This window comes from Amblyomma americanum, chromosome 4 (genome assembly GCF_052857255.1).
Source record: "Amblyomma americanum isolate KBUSLIRL-KWMA chromosome 4, ASM5285725v1, whole genome shotgun sequence".
In the NCBI taxonomy this organism is placed as follows: Eukaryota; Metazoa; Arthropoda; class Arachnida; order Ixodida; family Ixodidae; genus Amblyomma; species Amblyomma americanum.
Window position 1 is genome coordinate 164,227,942 of NC_135500.1, and position 13,444 is coordinate 164,241,385.

Below are 13,444 nucleotides of genomic sequence, written 5' to 3' on the forward strand. Positions count from 1 at the left end.
GACCGAAACAAAGCTACGCGAAGTTGTGCGCGCGCGGGGATACCCGCTCTGAATAATTTCGCGCTTGCTCCTTCGGAACGAGCAGATGCGAGGAAGAGGAGGTTAAGCAGTAAGGGAGGAGAAAGAGGGAGCAGAGTGGAGAGTATGGGGTAGCGCGGTGAAAGAAGGAAGGGGAGAGAGGCGGAGAGAAACACATTCTGCTCGCAGTGCCTGCAGGCCAGCCAAGCTAGCCGGTCGTCGAGGCGCGGCGGGACGGCGGACCCGGTCCGCCCTGGACGAGACGTGTCGACACTGAAAATATACGTCGCTTTAATTATGCGCCGGGCTATCAGGGCCGTATATATACTCGGCACATACGGCCCTGCCCCGCGCCGCAAGCCTGCCGGGCCGACGCGAGCTTCGCGCTTAGCGCCGATGTTTAATGTCTCGCTGCACGGCTCCAATGGTTCTGCGTCGCTCCCGCGGCTGCGGGTTCGCGGCGCGGTGCTTCACCCCCCCCCCCCCCCCCCCCCCCCCCCCGTCCTTTTTCCACCGCCATCGGCAGCTCCGGTCCCTGTTCCCGGGAGTCCACTTCGCGCCGCGTGAGTCGGTTCAATTTCGGACGACGACCATAAAGCACTGCGTGCAATGGTCTGCATAGAGACTCCATGTGTGTACAGCCCGTACGTATCTCTGAGCTAGCTGTATTTAGGCTATGCGCAGTAGAGTTGTGGCCCATTAGCAACGAACGGAATACGTAGAGGGAAGAAAGAAGCGCGGGTTTAATTGGACTACCTTGGAGCTTAATTAGCGATATTAAATAAGTCGTGAAAATGTTACACCCTCTTGCAGCAATGTGTCGCCACGGTAAGGAGAATTAGTGCGTGTTCATTTCTGTGTTGGCGCGAGTGTGACAGAGACAAAGCCAAAAAAGAATGTCAGTCAGGAGCAAAAAGACATCGTGCACAGAAGCGGGAGAAGTACAAGCAGAGAACGCACGGAAAATGGTGAGTAAGTGCAAAGATGTTAGGCAGAGTTGTGTCCAGTTGGCTACCCTGTGCGTGCAGGAAGAGGATAAAGCAACTTGTAGACTTCACACACACACAGAGCGGTGACGTGCGAACTTAATAAACTGCTTCTGAGCAGAGTTGGATACAGGTGGACCTGAGGCAGCAGGAGGAATTAGTGCGCATCCAATGGTGAGCCCAGGGTCTTACTGTGGCTGAAGGAATGGCGTGCTGTCTCGCTGGCATAGCCAGCCCGCGGTGTCAAGAGTGGGATGGGTGAAAAGGAGGAGTGCATAGGCTTTACAGAAGGGCTTTTTGATATCCGCAGCCGTGGTTGACTAAGGTGTGCCATTCACAACAAATACGAATGCTCATTCAGGTTTGTGTGTATTAGCGTGCGCGTAAAGATTTACGCACGCAAGAAAATTGGAAGAGGGGCGGAGGCGGTTTGGCGAGCACGGCTGTAACTTCATCTTTGGTGTGCTCACTTTGCGGTCTTACGAAAGCGGTTCTTTCATTACGCTAAACGTGGGCCGTCTCTCAGGAAATCAGTGTGCTAAAAACAACCAAATATCGAAAAAACACAAGCATTGTAACCGCTATTTCGAAGGAAAATGTGGCTAAGGTGGTTTATTCCATGACTCCACAAACATCCTTGATGATATTCCAGAATTAGTGTCGCCTGAAGAGAGCTACTGATTTTCTAAATGTCTGAAATTTGTCGCATTACTTTTCTTTTTTTTTTCCCTCGCTACCTCTCCCTACGCCAACAAATGAACAATCTCATCCTTCTTTTGTAGCTTGTTTCGCGTGTATCGGGTCTCAATTAATATTCTTTTAGGTATCAGTGTCACTGATCAATCTTCTTTTCCCTCGGCCAGATACATTACCAGCCCGTTGCAGGCGTCTCGCTTGCCGGCTGAGAAACGAGCCATTTATATTCCCGATCGGTAAACGAGAGTTCGAGTTACCTACCCGCCTTCCCCTTCCTTTCAAAGATCGCCCGAAAACTTCTCCTCTTGCTCTCAGTTCATGCAGACAACGCCGATCAATTCTTTTTAATCAAGTGGTATAGCCATTAATAACTGCTTAGCACTGATGTCTCCATGGAAGGAAAGAAGTATTGAGAAGCTTGCCACTGAGCCCGGCTACTAAGCCATCTTGTTCCGCCTGCATGAACGGAAATGGAAGAACAAAGAGGAATACAGGAGCGAACACATTCGAGCTGTACACAGTGTGGAACAGAGTTTGAATTTGCCGTGACCAGGTTCACCGCAATCATTATCCCTATTTTTATGTGTTTATTTCGCAATGACGTCGTCTTTTTTCCTTCAAAAACAGGTGAAGCATATGTTTTCCTTTGTCTTTAGTTGGACGTCCATTTCACAAATATGATATGAAAGGGCCCCATTATGTACAGCCTATTTTGTGTTCGATCCGATTCTTTCTATTGGCAGATCTGTCCTACATGTCTAGGGAATAAATAAAATAACCATTAGCGTGCTTTATTGAAGACTAGCAATACACATTGAAAAAAAAAAAGCATGTTGTATAATAGCGCAAGTTTCACCGCCGATGAAATGGGACAGGATGAATAAACAAATTCGAGCGTAACAATGGAAGACAGTCTTACTCTGCCTTCTCCTTCTTTCATTACGTACGAAGAACGAACTCGCAAGTATATGTTATAACACTTGCATGCGGAAGAGCGCGATAAGACGTGACAGCAAATGTTGAAGCGGGCAAACTTAGCAGCCTCACAACTCGCGCATGTCGAAAAGTTTTCAACTCACTCGATACGAATCTTTATGACTTTCGTTCTCAGCTCGATGTCGACAGGTGATTACGTCCATACAAAAGAAGCCTAACTCTACCCCTATTTGTCTTTCGAGGTTCAGAGTTATAGCTCTTCTGAAAGTTCTTCCTCGCTCGGGAGCAGAGGCGAAATTTGAGTGCGGTTATCTCTTTTCTAAAGATCTAAATTGCTGTACTTCGATGCATTTTCGTTCTTAACACAGAGGAACAGCAGATCATCAAGATTACACACATGGAGTGTGTGTAATCTAGCCAATTTTTCAATTTTTTGTGTGTAATATAGAGCTTAAGACAAGTATGTACTTTCAGAAATCAGTTCTTGTCCTCCTGGAAGCGGATGCGGAGCGCATGGCCTTTTTTTAGGCGAGATGTCACCTTGTTCCGGATTGTCAATGTATAGAGTGACAAAGCACCGTACAACAGGCGTAAATAAATTATTTGTCTTTCATGTGTGCACAAGACATGTAGTTCACGTAAATGGATAGCACTTCTTATCCATTTGAGAAAGTATGAAGCGCTTGTTTTCATAAAAAATTTGAAAAATTACTCAAGCGACGCAAACCATCAGCGGAGCAGTGCCGCATCTATTTTGTATGCCGATATTGTGTATTCGCTGTGTAAGCTGGCGCCAAGTCATCGCCGTGGGCTCCTACCTTTATCTATTTAACCACAAATGAAGTTCGCCGCTAAAACAGCAGAGCAAGACCGCTAAATGTAGTCAAACAAGAATCGCACATGTACGTCCATGGAACGGAAGTGTTTATCGCTGAAGAACACTCGGTACTCAAATGCCTGGCAGTGGCAGCTGCTAGCTGGATTCTACGTTACAAATGACTACAGTTATTTGAGTGTGTCTCCTGTCTTAACGACTGTCTCAACGTACAGGACCGCAAGTCGGACTATCTTGGCGTTTCCCTGGTTACTGAACTTCTGCATTGTTTCATATTACGGTTCAGCAAAGAGCACAAAAACGCGTTTGGTTTTATTCTGTGAGGCGGCGCTAAATAAACAGAGTAACGATGCAAACACGAAATACGTCCTTAAATATTTCGCACCACTATTGCGGATGATATATTTCTAGGCGAGTTCCTGACATGGGTTATGAGTGAGCGGATGTGCTTCTTTGGTATACTTGGGCTCGTTCGACTAGCAAGTGATGTCGGCCACGTTGGCGGATCATGGCCCAGCGAGAAGTCAATATGCAAAACGAGAGCAGCGTCTGCCATAATAGCTCGCAGTTCTTGCTGCTATATGCTTTCGTCTTTGTGTTCCTTTCCACATGTCCTTAATGAGCACAAGCTTTTCTCTCATCACATATTTTGTTCACGACAACGGTATTAAAAGCTCCAGGAAACTGTCCACTCTCAGGCAGGATAATAACTAGGAGGATAATCTCAGAAATGAGAACCTAACTATGGCAGAGCATGCGGCTTTTTGTTTTCGGCGCTCTCGGCTATCTTGGCCGCTCACCCTGAGCGTTCATCGTAGTGACGGGTAGAAATGAAGGCTGCAGAAGACGGCGACATCATCAGACGTCCATCCGCAGCTTAAATCATCATCACCTTCGCTGCTGCCTTCGGGGGATTCTCCTATGCAACCGCGAGCAAGAAAGGCGTACCAGCAGCAGCTCCCATCCGAACGCGAGCGATCTCATGAGGCGCGTCTAATCGCCCCGATATATCTCGAGCTAATCCCTTCATTTTTCGGCCGTTAGAATGAAGACACCCGGGCGGGCTCTCGGAAACCGAAAGCGGAGTCAGAGGCTCAGTAAAAGAGAAGCACAAAAGAAACGCAGGAAGATGAGGGAGAGAGAGAGGGCGAGACAGAGGAAGGGAGTGACGCGGTGAGTTACGCGTGGAGAACGTCATCGATTCGTTATTTGTCAGGCGTTAATGAGAAGCGATTGCCCCATTACCACACTCGCGCGATTTAATCGCTGAAGCTGCCGCGTTGGCCAGTGTCGATGCGGCGCTAGGAAACAGCGCCGAGAAAGGATATCTGCGGCACGGATTTGTGAGGAATCTTTCGCTGTTTTCCTCTTGTTTCCTACCACTCTCCACGATATATTCTTGTTGCGCAGCCGGATTTCAAAGAGAGACGTTATACTCTGCGGTGAGGTTTCCTTGGGGTTACGACTAGAATACAGGCATGCCTCTTTAATATGGACTCCTTGGTTCCCGAGCAAAAGTGGCCATAAGACGAGTCGTCCGTAATAACGAATCATGAAGAAAAAAGAATATTCTTAAAAAAAAAACGCTTCATGGTTGTGGACTGCTTCTGTGCATAGCGGCGAGCAGTGAAGTGAAAATTCGCAAACTTGAAAGCTCCAGTTGCCATATTCTGATCGCCGTTATCATTATCATTATCAATAAAACCAGTTCATTAAAAGTGGTCCATGAGACCTGTGATGTCGCCTTTTGGCGGGATGGAGCACCTTCTACTACGACTTTTCTTACCCAAGCAACTCTGCAGTCACTCGGTAGACAGGTGCTGTACTTGGTTTTCAGCGTAATGCGCGAATAACGTTTTTCGAAGCCGTTCATACCATGCGTGAAATGGCAAGACGAGTCGACCTGGGCGTCTTGTCACTATAAAGCATGTGACAACGTACAAAAAGGCCATTACTACGGCACTGGCACTTTAGCACTGCCTTTCGCGCTGGTGTTCCGAACTCATAATACAAGGGGCAGAACATCTGGCATAGGCAATAGGGATTTTGCTCTCATCGCTGTTCTTCTTAACGTTAGAAAACTATTTGTGTCCCAACGGGCTTCATACATTTCCGCCCTGTCCATTGTCCGGACAGCGAGTTCTCACACTAAAGACGCGCTAATGCACTGAAAATGTTCGGCTACAGAAAAATTGTCTGTAATTCGAGTCTTCGATATTAAAGCGGTTCGTATTAACGTGGTTCTGCGGTGTGCATACTGCCATATATATTTAGTACCTTTTCAAGACGACGGAGGTGTTAGTCAAACACACAGGCCTTCCCTTTCTTGTTTTTTTTTTGTAAAGGAGGGCAGGCATTGGTTAGGTGCTCTATCACGCATTTTGCCTGCTCCTGCTTGGTTTGCGCACGCACTGTAAGCCAAAATAAAGGTAATAAAAAAAACGTTGTGAGACGTTACGCAACGTCAATAATCGCCTAGCTAATTCCCCTCAGCTATGGTATCTTTTTTTGGTTTCTCAAAAGGGTTTTCCGGTCAGTCTCACTTTTAAAGGAGTGAGGAAATACTCGACAGAAGTTTTGAAATCATCGCTTTCTCCTAACTAATCCCATTTAGCAAGAAACAAATATTGCAGAAAATTTTGATATTGTCCTTGTGTCACGATCAACAGTTACGAAAAGGAAAGTTGAAGCGAAATTCAGTAAAAATTAGCCAGATTAAAAAGCTCGAAATGTCTCTTTTAGCGCGAGAATCTGGGGCAAAACGAGACAGGGCACGGGGGAAAATTAGACGCTGTCCCAAAGAATCACTGAGTCTCACAATGCCTTTCAGATAATTCGCTTCATAGGAACCTGCACAATCTCTAAACACCGTATCCAGACCAAACCCAGCCCCGTTTTCTTCCTTGACCCACAACAGAATAGTCAATTTTACAGCGAGGCTCTGCATGTAGGCTGGGTCCACAATTCTTTTCGATTGCCTACCTTCTTTGAAACTTTTTGTTTTAGTGTCACAGCTCTAGCTCTTTCGCTTCGTCTCTGCCGAATGGATAAGCGATTCGCATAGTAACGTATTCGTTGAACCGCTACCCATGAATGAAACTGCGGCCTTCGGTCGCGTAGGTAAGCACCCAACACATTTTTATGGCTGCTCGCTGAAGAGTCAAGCGCACTGAATGGTTAAACAGCCAAATTTAAGCCTCGATATTTCTTTACAGTGTGTTTACTTACTTTTCTAAAAGTGTTGAATGTGTACATCTACATAAAAGATTTCAGTGAGGCTACTTTTTCTTCCCAAAATTTCCTCTTCTGTCTCACATAGTTTCAGCGCAACACAGCTCAGCGGCGCTATTGCTGCAACACCACTGGCAGGTTGCGTTAAGCGTACCGTCCGCAATGAACTTCTCCTATCGATAGGCATCTCTTTATCGATCCTTCAACGGCCGCTGATCGTACTCGTGTTAGTCGAAATAGAAATTCAGGCAGAGAAATCACTGCTCACCGTAGACAACCAGCTCGGTTTCGGCCCTGTCCTGGCGGGCGGAGTTGTTCACGAGGCAGTAGTACTTTCCGGCATCGTCGGCCACCACTGAACGGATGACGAGGTTTCCCGAGGACATGCTTACTCGAGCTCCATCTAAGGGCACGGGTCGGGGTCGGCCCCCACCCCCGAGGAGTCGCCGTCGCGGCGCCTCAGCCATTGGTACGAAGGCAGCGGGTAGCCCTGTGCCACGCAGGGAAGCACCGCCTCCGTGTGCTCCAGCGCCGTCACCTGGCCCAGCCGGTGAGTGATCCGAGGAGGCACCATGTTGTGCGGCTCTGTAAAGAGAAGACAGGTGCACCAAAGTTAGTGCTTTCTACACCGATCATAACTTGCATTTCTGAAGAAATCAGGAAAGCAAAGCCTTGCTGCAGTGCAGTGAATTGGCCTCGGACAAAATAGAACCAGTAGAACATGGTTAGAATAATAGGTCACGTTCATTGCTGCTCATCATTTCCCACCTGCTGCATGACAATTTCAACGCCACATATTTTTGCTCACTGGCTGATAGTGAACTGTGCGACACTCTAAAATGCATTTTCGTTCATCTATTTGATGGACGGTCAGTTTACTAGTGCATATTCAGGCGAAGCAAATTGCTTTCCGAGCATGCCTAACAAGAAAACATTGTTATTAGAATGCGTGCATAAAAAAATTGGCTGTGGTTAAGCTCTGGTTAAACCTAGAGTGACGCGATAGCACCATATGGCCGAGTCGAGCTCGCTCAGACAAATTGCGAAGTCAGTCTTTCGCCGCTTCGTATGGCTGGGCGTTCCTTCTTCATATTCGTCGCACTTGACACGGCGCATGCGCACAGCTGTTCGTTGCATCTGTTACGTGCCGCGCCGCTGGCAGCAGCAGCTGATCCGCACCACGTGACCAACCCACGTGACGAACGACCGCGCCACGTGAACAACCCACGGGACCAACCACGTGAACAACGGTGCCGCCACGGAGCTCAAGTGGTGCCACGTAGATGAAGTAGTGCCACGCTGAGGGGTCGAAGAGGTGGCGTAGTGTAGCTATCGCTACAAAAATAAGGTGCTGGTAGTAGCTCGAATCAGTTCTTGTACAATAGAGCTACTGGATCTAAAAGCTTGTCTGAAAGAATGAGGCCAAATCGTTCACGGCAAAGCTGCAGAATCTACGCTTCAATTCCCAAAAAAGGCTATGGTAGCCGACGAGGCGCAACATGGTCAAACGCTTCAGTCAGCAGTAAGGCAATGAAACGTCATAGCGTCAAAACGCCATTAGGTTATGAAACGTCACAACGTAGCACGCACAGGAAACCACACTTCGCGGCGCCCATTTCCACTGCATTGCAAAGTACTGCAAGAAGCTACCATTGGGCTGTCTAGTAAACCACCAACAAATGACGTATACAGTTCTCGCCTTCTTACGCTTGCGTCGCATCGTTTTCAGAATGTGCTTAACCCGGTGCATATCGCTGCAGGCTGGACGTGCTTGTTCTACGTGACACTTTAGAGAGCTTAACCTTCAAGCGAACGCAACGAACGCTGCATTCATGCGTCGAATCCCACTTTCTGGGCACTCCCCAGTTCTCGCTCCTTCTTCATTTCATCTCTTCTCTTTTCATTTCCCTTTATCCCCTGCCTCTTCAATCCTTTCCACTCAGTCAGCCGCTCGCGCACGCTCTCAAGCATTTCCGATCAGGTCAGCCGCGCAAGGATGTTAGACAGAGACAGTGAGTTAGGAGGCGCATAGCGGAGCTGCTCGACCCACCCGCAACACCTGTCCCTGCCTGTGCTCCGCCGGCCCTTTCCTCCCCCCCATTGCATTTTCCTTATCCAAGTCGGCGCGGTGCCTGCGCGACATCAGTTATGTATGAGCCACACGCCAGCCAGTGAGAGAGAACGAGAGAGAGAGAGAGAGAAAGCAAGGGCAGGAAACGAGCCCGCCAGTTGCCATTCTGACGCTTGCCCGCACTTTGTCCGAGTGACAAATGTCCCGCCGCCACGCGGACGGCGCTCAAGAGGACGGGCGCCGGCGCGTTGCTGGGAGAGTGCCTCCTCTTCCTCTTCTCAGAGCTCCAACAACTCCTCTCTTAGCTAAAACAAACTAAAATTGGTGCGCCTTGTGGAGGTTGCCGTAAAGAATGCAAGGACTAGATGTGATACAGGAGTTGAGGGGAAGAGAGAGGAAAGTCAGCTACGCTGGAACAAGGCGGAAGGAAGTGCGAGGGAAGGATGGTGGAAGAGAGGTGACGAGGAAGGACAGCCGGCTGGGTGAGCCATACTCATCCCATGCATGCACGAGGCCTTAAAATCCCCCGAGCGGGAAGTTAATTAGACCGCGTTACTGTCCGGCCGACGGGACGCCGCCGCCGCTGCTGCCTTGATTCCTTCTTAACGAGCGCTCCAGCGCGACCGACGGTGGTGCGCGCCTAAACTCTGGTGGGGTTGCGAGTCTTTTGTGCAGGCTGCACTCACGGCTCGCTAGGAGTGCGAAAGGCGGGGAGTGCGCAAGGAGCGCGATGTGGCAGACTCGCTCCGTGAACTCTACAACGGTCGCTCTGCGAACTGCCTCAGTCGTCGCCCACTGTCGGAGTGGTGGCGGCGCCACTCGGTTGACCGCCCTTGGGGAGACGCATCTCTCCGACGGCACCCGTACCGAAACAGCCAGAAGTGGCTCGGCGGCGCGCTAAAGCGAGCCAGGCCCCCGAAACAGCGACAAACAAGCACCGTGCTTTTACGGCTAGGGGCTCTGTGGACAGTATGAAAGAAAATAAGAAGGTCGCTGTCTTCTGGGTGGATCCTTGTTTTGTTGTTTATGTCATCGAGTTCTCGGAGACAGAATTTGCGGACTGGAGCTCGGCTATTACGCGCGCCGGTGGCTTTGTACTGACCCGCGAACAGCACGTCTATGGGTTTTTGTGTTGTTTGCTTCCCTCAGTAAGCTCGGAGTCTTTGCTTGCGCAGGCCGAAGGAAAGGCCAGCCAGAAACGATGAGTTCCAGCTATCAGTGATGGTTCTTCAAGCAAACAGAGCAAGTGGACGGAGATCACTGGCTGTGAAGATGGGAGTTTGAGGAAAGATTTTAACTCGGCACGGCGTTCCACTGAGTTCGCTGAATGGGAGGTGCATTTGCTGGAAACTAGCAGCAACAGGAATGCTGTAAATGACTGAGAGAAATAAATAGCGCTACTAAAGTAAATATAGCCAGCGTGCAAGTCTGTGTACGATGGCATAGAAAATAGTTCACGTGATTACAAGCACCCTATTCAAACATTCTTTGAGCTGCGCTCAGGCAACACTGAGCATAGGCTGTAGGAAGTTAAGATATATCGCGACGAACAGGGTTTTTGTTTCGGTGCCCAGTATATTCCGAGTACTCGGGGGTATTTGTCTTTTGAACTGCTGCAAGAAAAGATAAACTGAGCATGTGGTCAAATGAGCCCCGTTCTGTCCAAGATGTTCCTGATGTAGGTTTTCGCTTAGCTTAACAGGTGTAACTTACAGATTCATAGCAGGCGCAGCTGAGTTGATACTTTTTCTCTCTGTTTGTTTAAATCTGTCTAGATAGATTACCATGTTGACTTACTTTCCAACTCACTGAAAAAGGGTATCGGTATTCTCGAAGAAGAGAACTGGTTCTGTAGTATACGAATCTCTCGCTATTTCTAGTTGGATACGCCTTGCTAGGATAAGAATTGTAAAATGAAGCACAAGCGAGATGTTGAACGGCAACTAAATCACATGACGTAAATTAGAATAAAAAATTATAATTTATTACATACCACTGCCAAATAGGGGAGAAACATGAGATGATAGCTTGCTCTGCCAGCCTACTAGCCGATGATAGCAAGTATAATAACTGCGCTGTTATATCTGGAACATTTACGTAGGTTGTTGGAGAGTGTAGATAATGTTTCGATAAAGAGATTTCATACAGTTTGCTTTCCGCTTAACTTTCTCTAGTGTGCAAGTTCATATGTGCTTCTATTAATTTTATTCCTTCACTCAATAAGTAGAGCGTTTCACGCATTTTTTGGCCTGTCTATGCAAACCAGTAGAGTTATTCTTGGCTACTTAGAACACGAAAAAGTTGCTGCAAGATGTGTGCAAGCGTTGTGCTTAACATAGATAAACGCTCAAAACAAACATAATTATGTAACTTCAGATCAAAGCCGGTTACTTCAAGATATCATGGCCAAAAACTTTGCCTCTTCAGTGTCATGCAATGCAATCAAGCCTCAATCTCATATGCTTAGTGTTGTTTAGGATGCTCATTTGCGGTTCAGTTGAATATATAGCCTACCATATTCATATAACAATCAAAAGTAGTCTACTTTGGCAGAAATGCAAGGTTACGAATCCGGAAATTTTGCTAATCTAGTTATATGAGCCTCGGTCAACGGCTTATCGTGCTATATTTTGTGACTGAAAAAATGTAACAATCTATCAGTGCACTGCAACAAGCAGAGCTATTCTCCTGCCCTCGATCAGGGAGGGAGGGAGGGAGGGAGGGAGGGAGGGAGGGAGGGAGGGAGGGAGGGAGGGAGGGAGGGAGGGAGGGAAGGGTGTAGTTGTTCTCAAGTTTTGGTCCAAAATGGTTACTGCTTTTAACAACTTCCTTGCATGAATTGATCGTTACTGAACATCGGAAGAAATTTGGTCCGAAGACTTCACTCAGCATTTATCAGTGCCTTCGTAAAATGACAACCTATTGAAATATCTTCCACACGATTGTTTTTATGCTGATGATTCAGATCAGAAGCTTGAAAGATGAGTAATTCGCATTGGCAATAGTTAGTGCTTCCCCGCAGAACACACGTAGCGTCTTGAAAGAACAAAGAAACCAGGAAAGATTTATTTTCGATGCTTAATCGAAATGATCCTTAACGAAAGTGATTCATTGGCGTATTTTCGCGCAGCTGGAAAAGCAGAAAGCCCTGGAGTGATTTAGAAAGTGTACAATCTCGTGATGGCTCACTCGTTTGAACGAAACTCTCGTTATGGTCCAAGGTCTCGTTTTAAACCAAACTGAAAAAAAAAACAGAGGAAGATCTGAAAAAGCAGGTCCACGTTAGAAAAGCCCCCAGTCAGATGGTTATCGCATGATTTCTGTAAGGCAAGGAAAGTGTTTCAAAGCACGTCTAAAATACCCCCCCCCCCCCCCCCCCCACTCCGCGGGACTTTGACCTCATAGAGGAAAAAAGCAATAAAAACACCTTCGTCAAATCAAGCCTGCAGCTCTGTTCCTACAAACGAATACACATGGACAAATTGAGCGGCAGGCGCGCTGGCTCATCGCTCCAATCTCGCCAAATATCGCTCTCGAAACGTCGCAGAGTTTAGCTTACTCCACTGCCAGCATCGGTGCAATAAACTGCTGGCTCCACTGCGCTGCGTCGCGAAATCCCCGCGAGGCGCAGTTTGCCCTCGTTTTGATTTAGGGCAGCTTCCAATTTGGTGCCAATCGTTCTAGCCCCATAACGTGGATTACGAATGGAGCGAAGAAGAAAAAGGTGGATCTAGAGGAAAAACTAGCTGCCCATAAAAATGGAACGAAGGCGGACGAATCTAGTTCGTCAGCTCAAGCAAGTTCTGAATCATCCCGTTCGGTAGTTTCATTCTGAATCATTTCGTTCAGCAGTTTTTATTCCGTGAATACTTCCTCCGTTTTTATTTTCCATCGTTCTGATTTCCCCAGTCATCGTAGCGAGCTTGTCTGAAGAGTTGGAGAATGGGAACGCTTCGTCATCTGCCGGCGCTTAAACTAAGTTATACATAAAGAATACGCCAGAAGCTGAGTTTAATTTCAGCGCTGCCGGCGGGTCTTATTTTCCGGCTGTCCGTTTTCATTCGGAGTAGAATGGACCAGCCAGACCAGCAAGTTGCATGAGGCTAACATGAAGGTCCTCGCTCGAGCCCGAAGCCTGATATATCCTCAGTGCGGCTGCTTCTCTGTTTCGCTACCCACTCAATGCACTGCAAAGCCTGATACGCGCTGCATTTGCATTTTATTCGTGTCTAGTGCTTCCAGTGTCTTCCGGATTCATCATTCGTTGTTTGAGAACCCTTGTTAAGGACGAAAAAGCTGAAGATCGCCTCTGGTCAACGTAATCTCGTGGTATCGAACGAAAAATGGAACGTACAGAAAGATAAAAGCTAGATAAAGAGAGAAAAAAAATATTTGAATGGGAAGATTTTCAAAAAAGGGTCTCTTGAAAATCTGTTTGCGTCCGCCAGTCTTGTCGTTGCGTAACACAAAAAGACTGTTCTCGTCCTAGTTTTCATCTCACTCCCTCGCTGCTTAACTTTCCTGCTGTTATTTTTCGCTCTTGTCTTTTCGATGTTGCCTTGCCGTTCGTCCTCTAAAACGGGCACTCTCGCAACTAGCAGCGTTCATTTATGCAGTATTCTAGTTTCCAATTACATTATAGCGTCGAACATCTGCAGCACTCTTCGTTTA

At 47.6% G+C, this 13,444-nt stretch overlaps 1 protein-coding gene across 1 annotated transcript in view; it reads right to left on the reverse strand.

The window, feature by feature from the left end:
• LOC144128612 (cell adhesion molecule Dscam1-like) overlaps nucleotides 1-13,444 on the reverse strand; it is a 452,661-nt gene that overhangs the window by 146,841 nt on the left and 292,376 nt on the right. Inside the window, 2 exon segments of the mRNA XM_077662147.1 lie at nucleotides 6,971-7,130; nucleotides 7,133-7,287. Of these exon segments, the coding sequence (XP_077518273.1) occupies nucleotides 6,971-7,130; nucleotides 7,133-7,287 (315 nt within the window).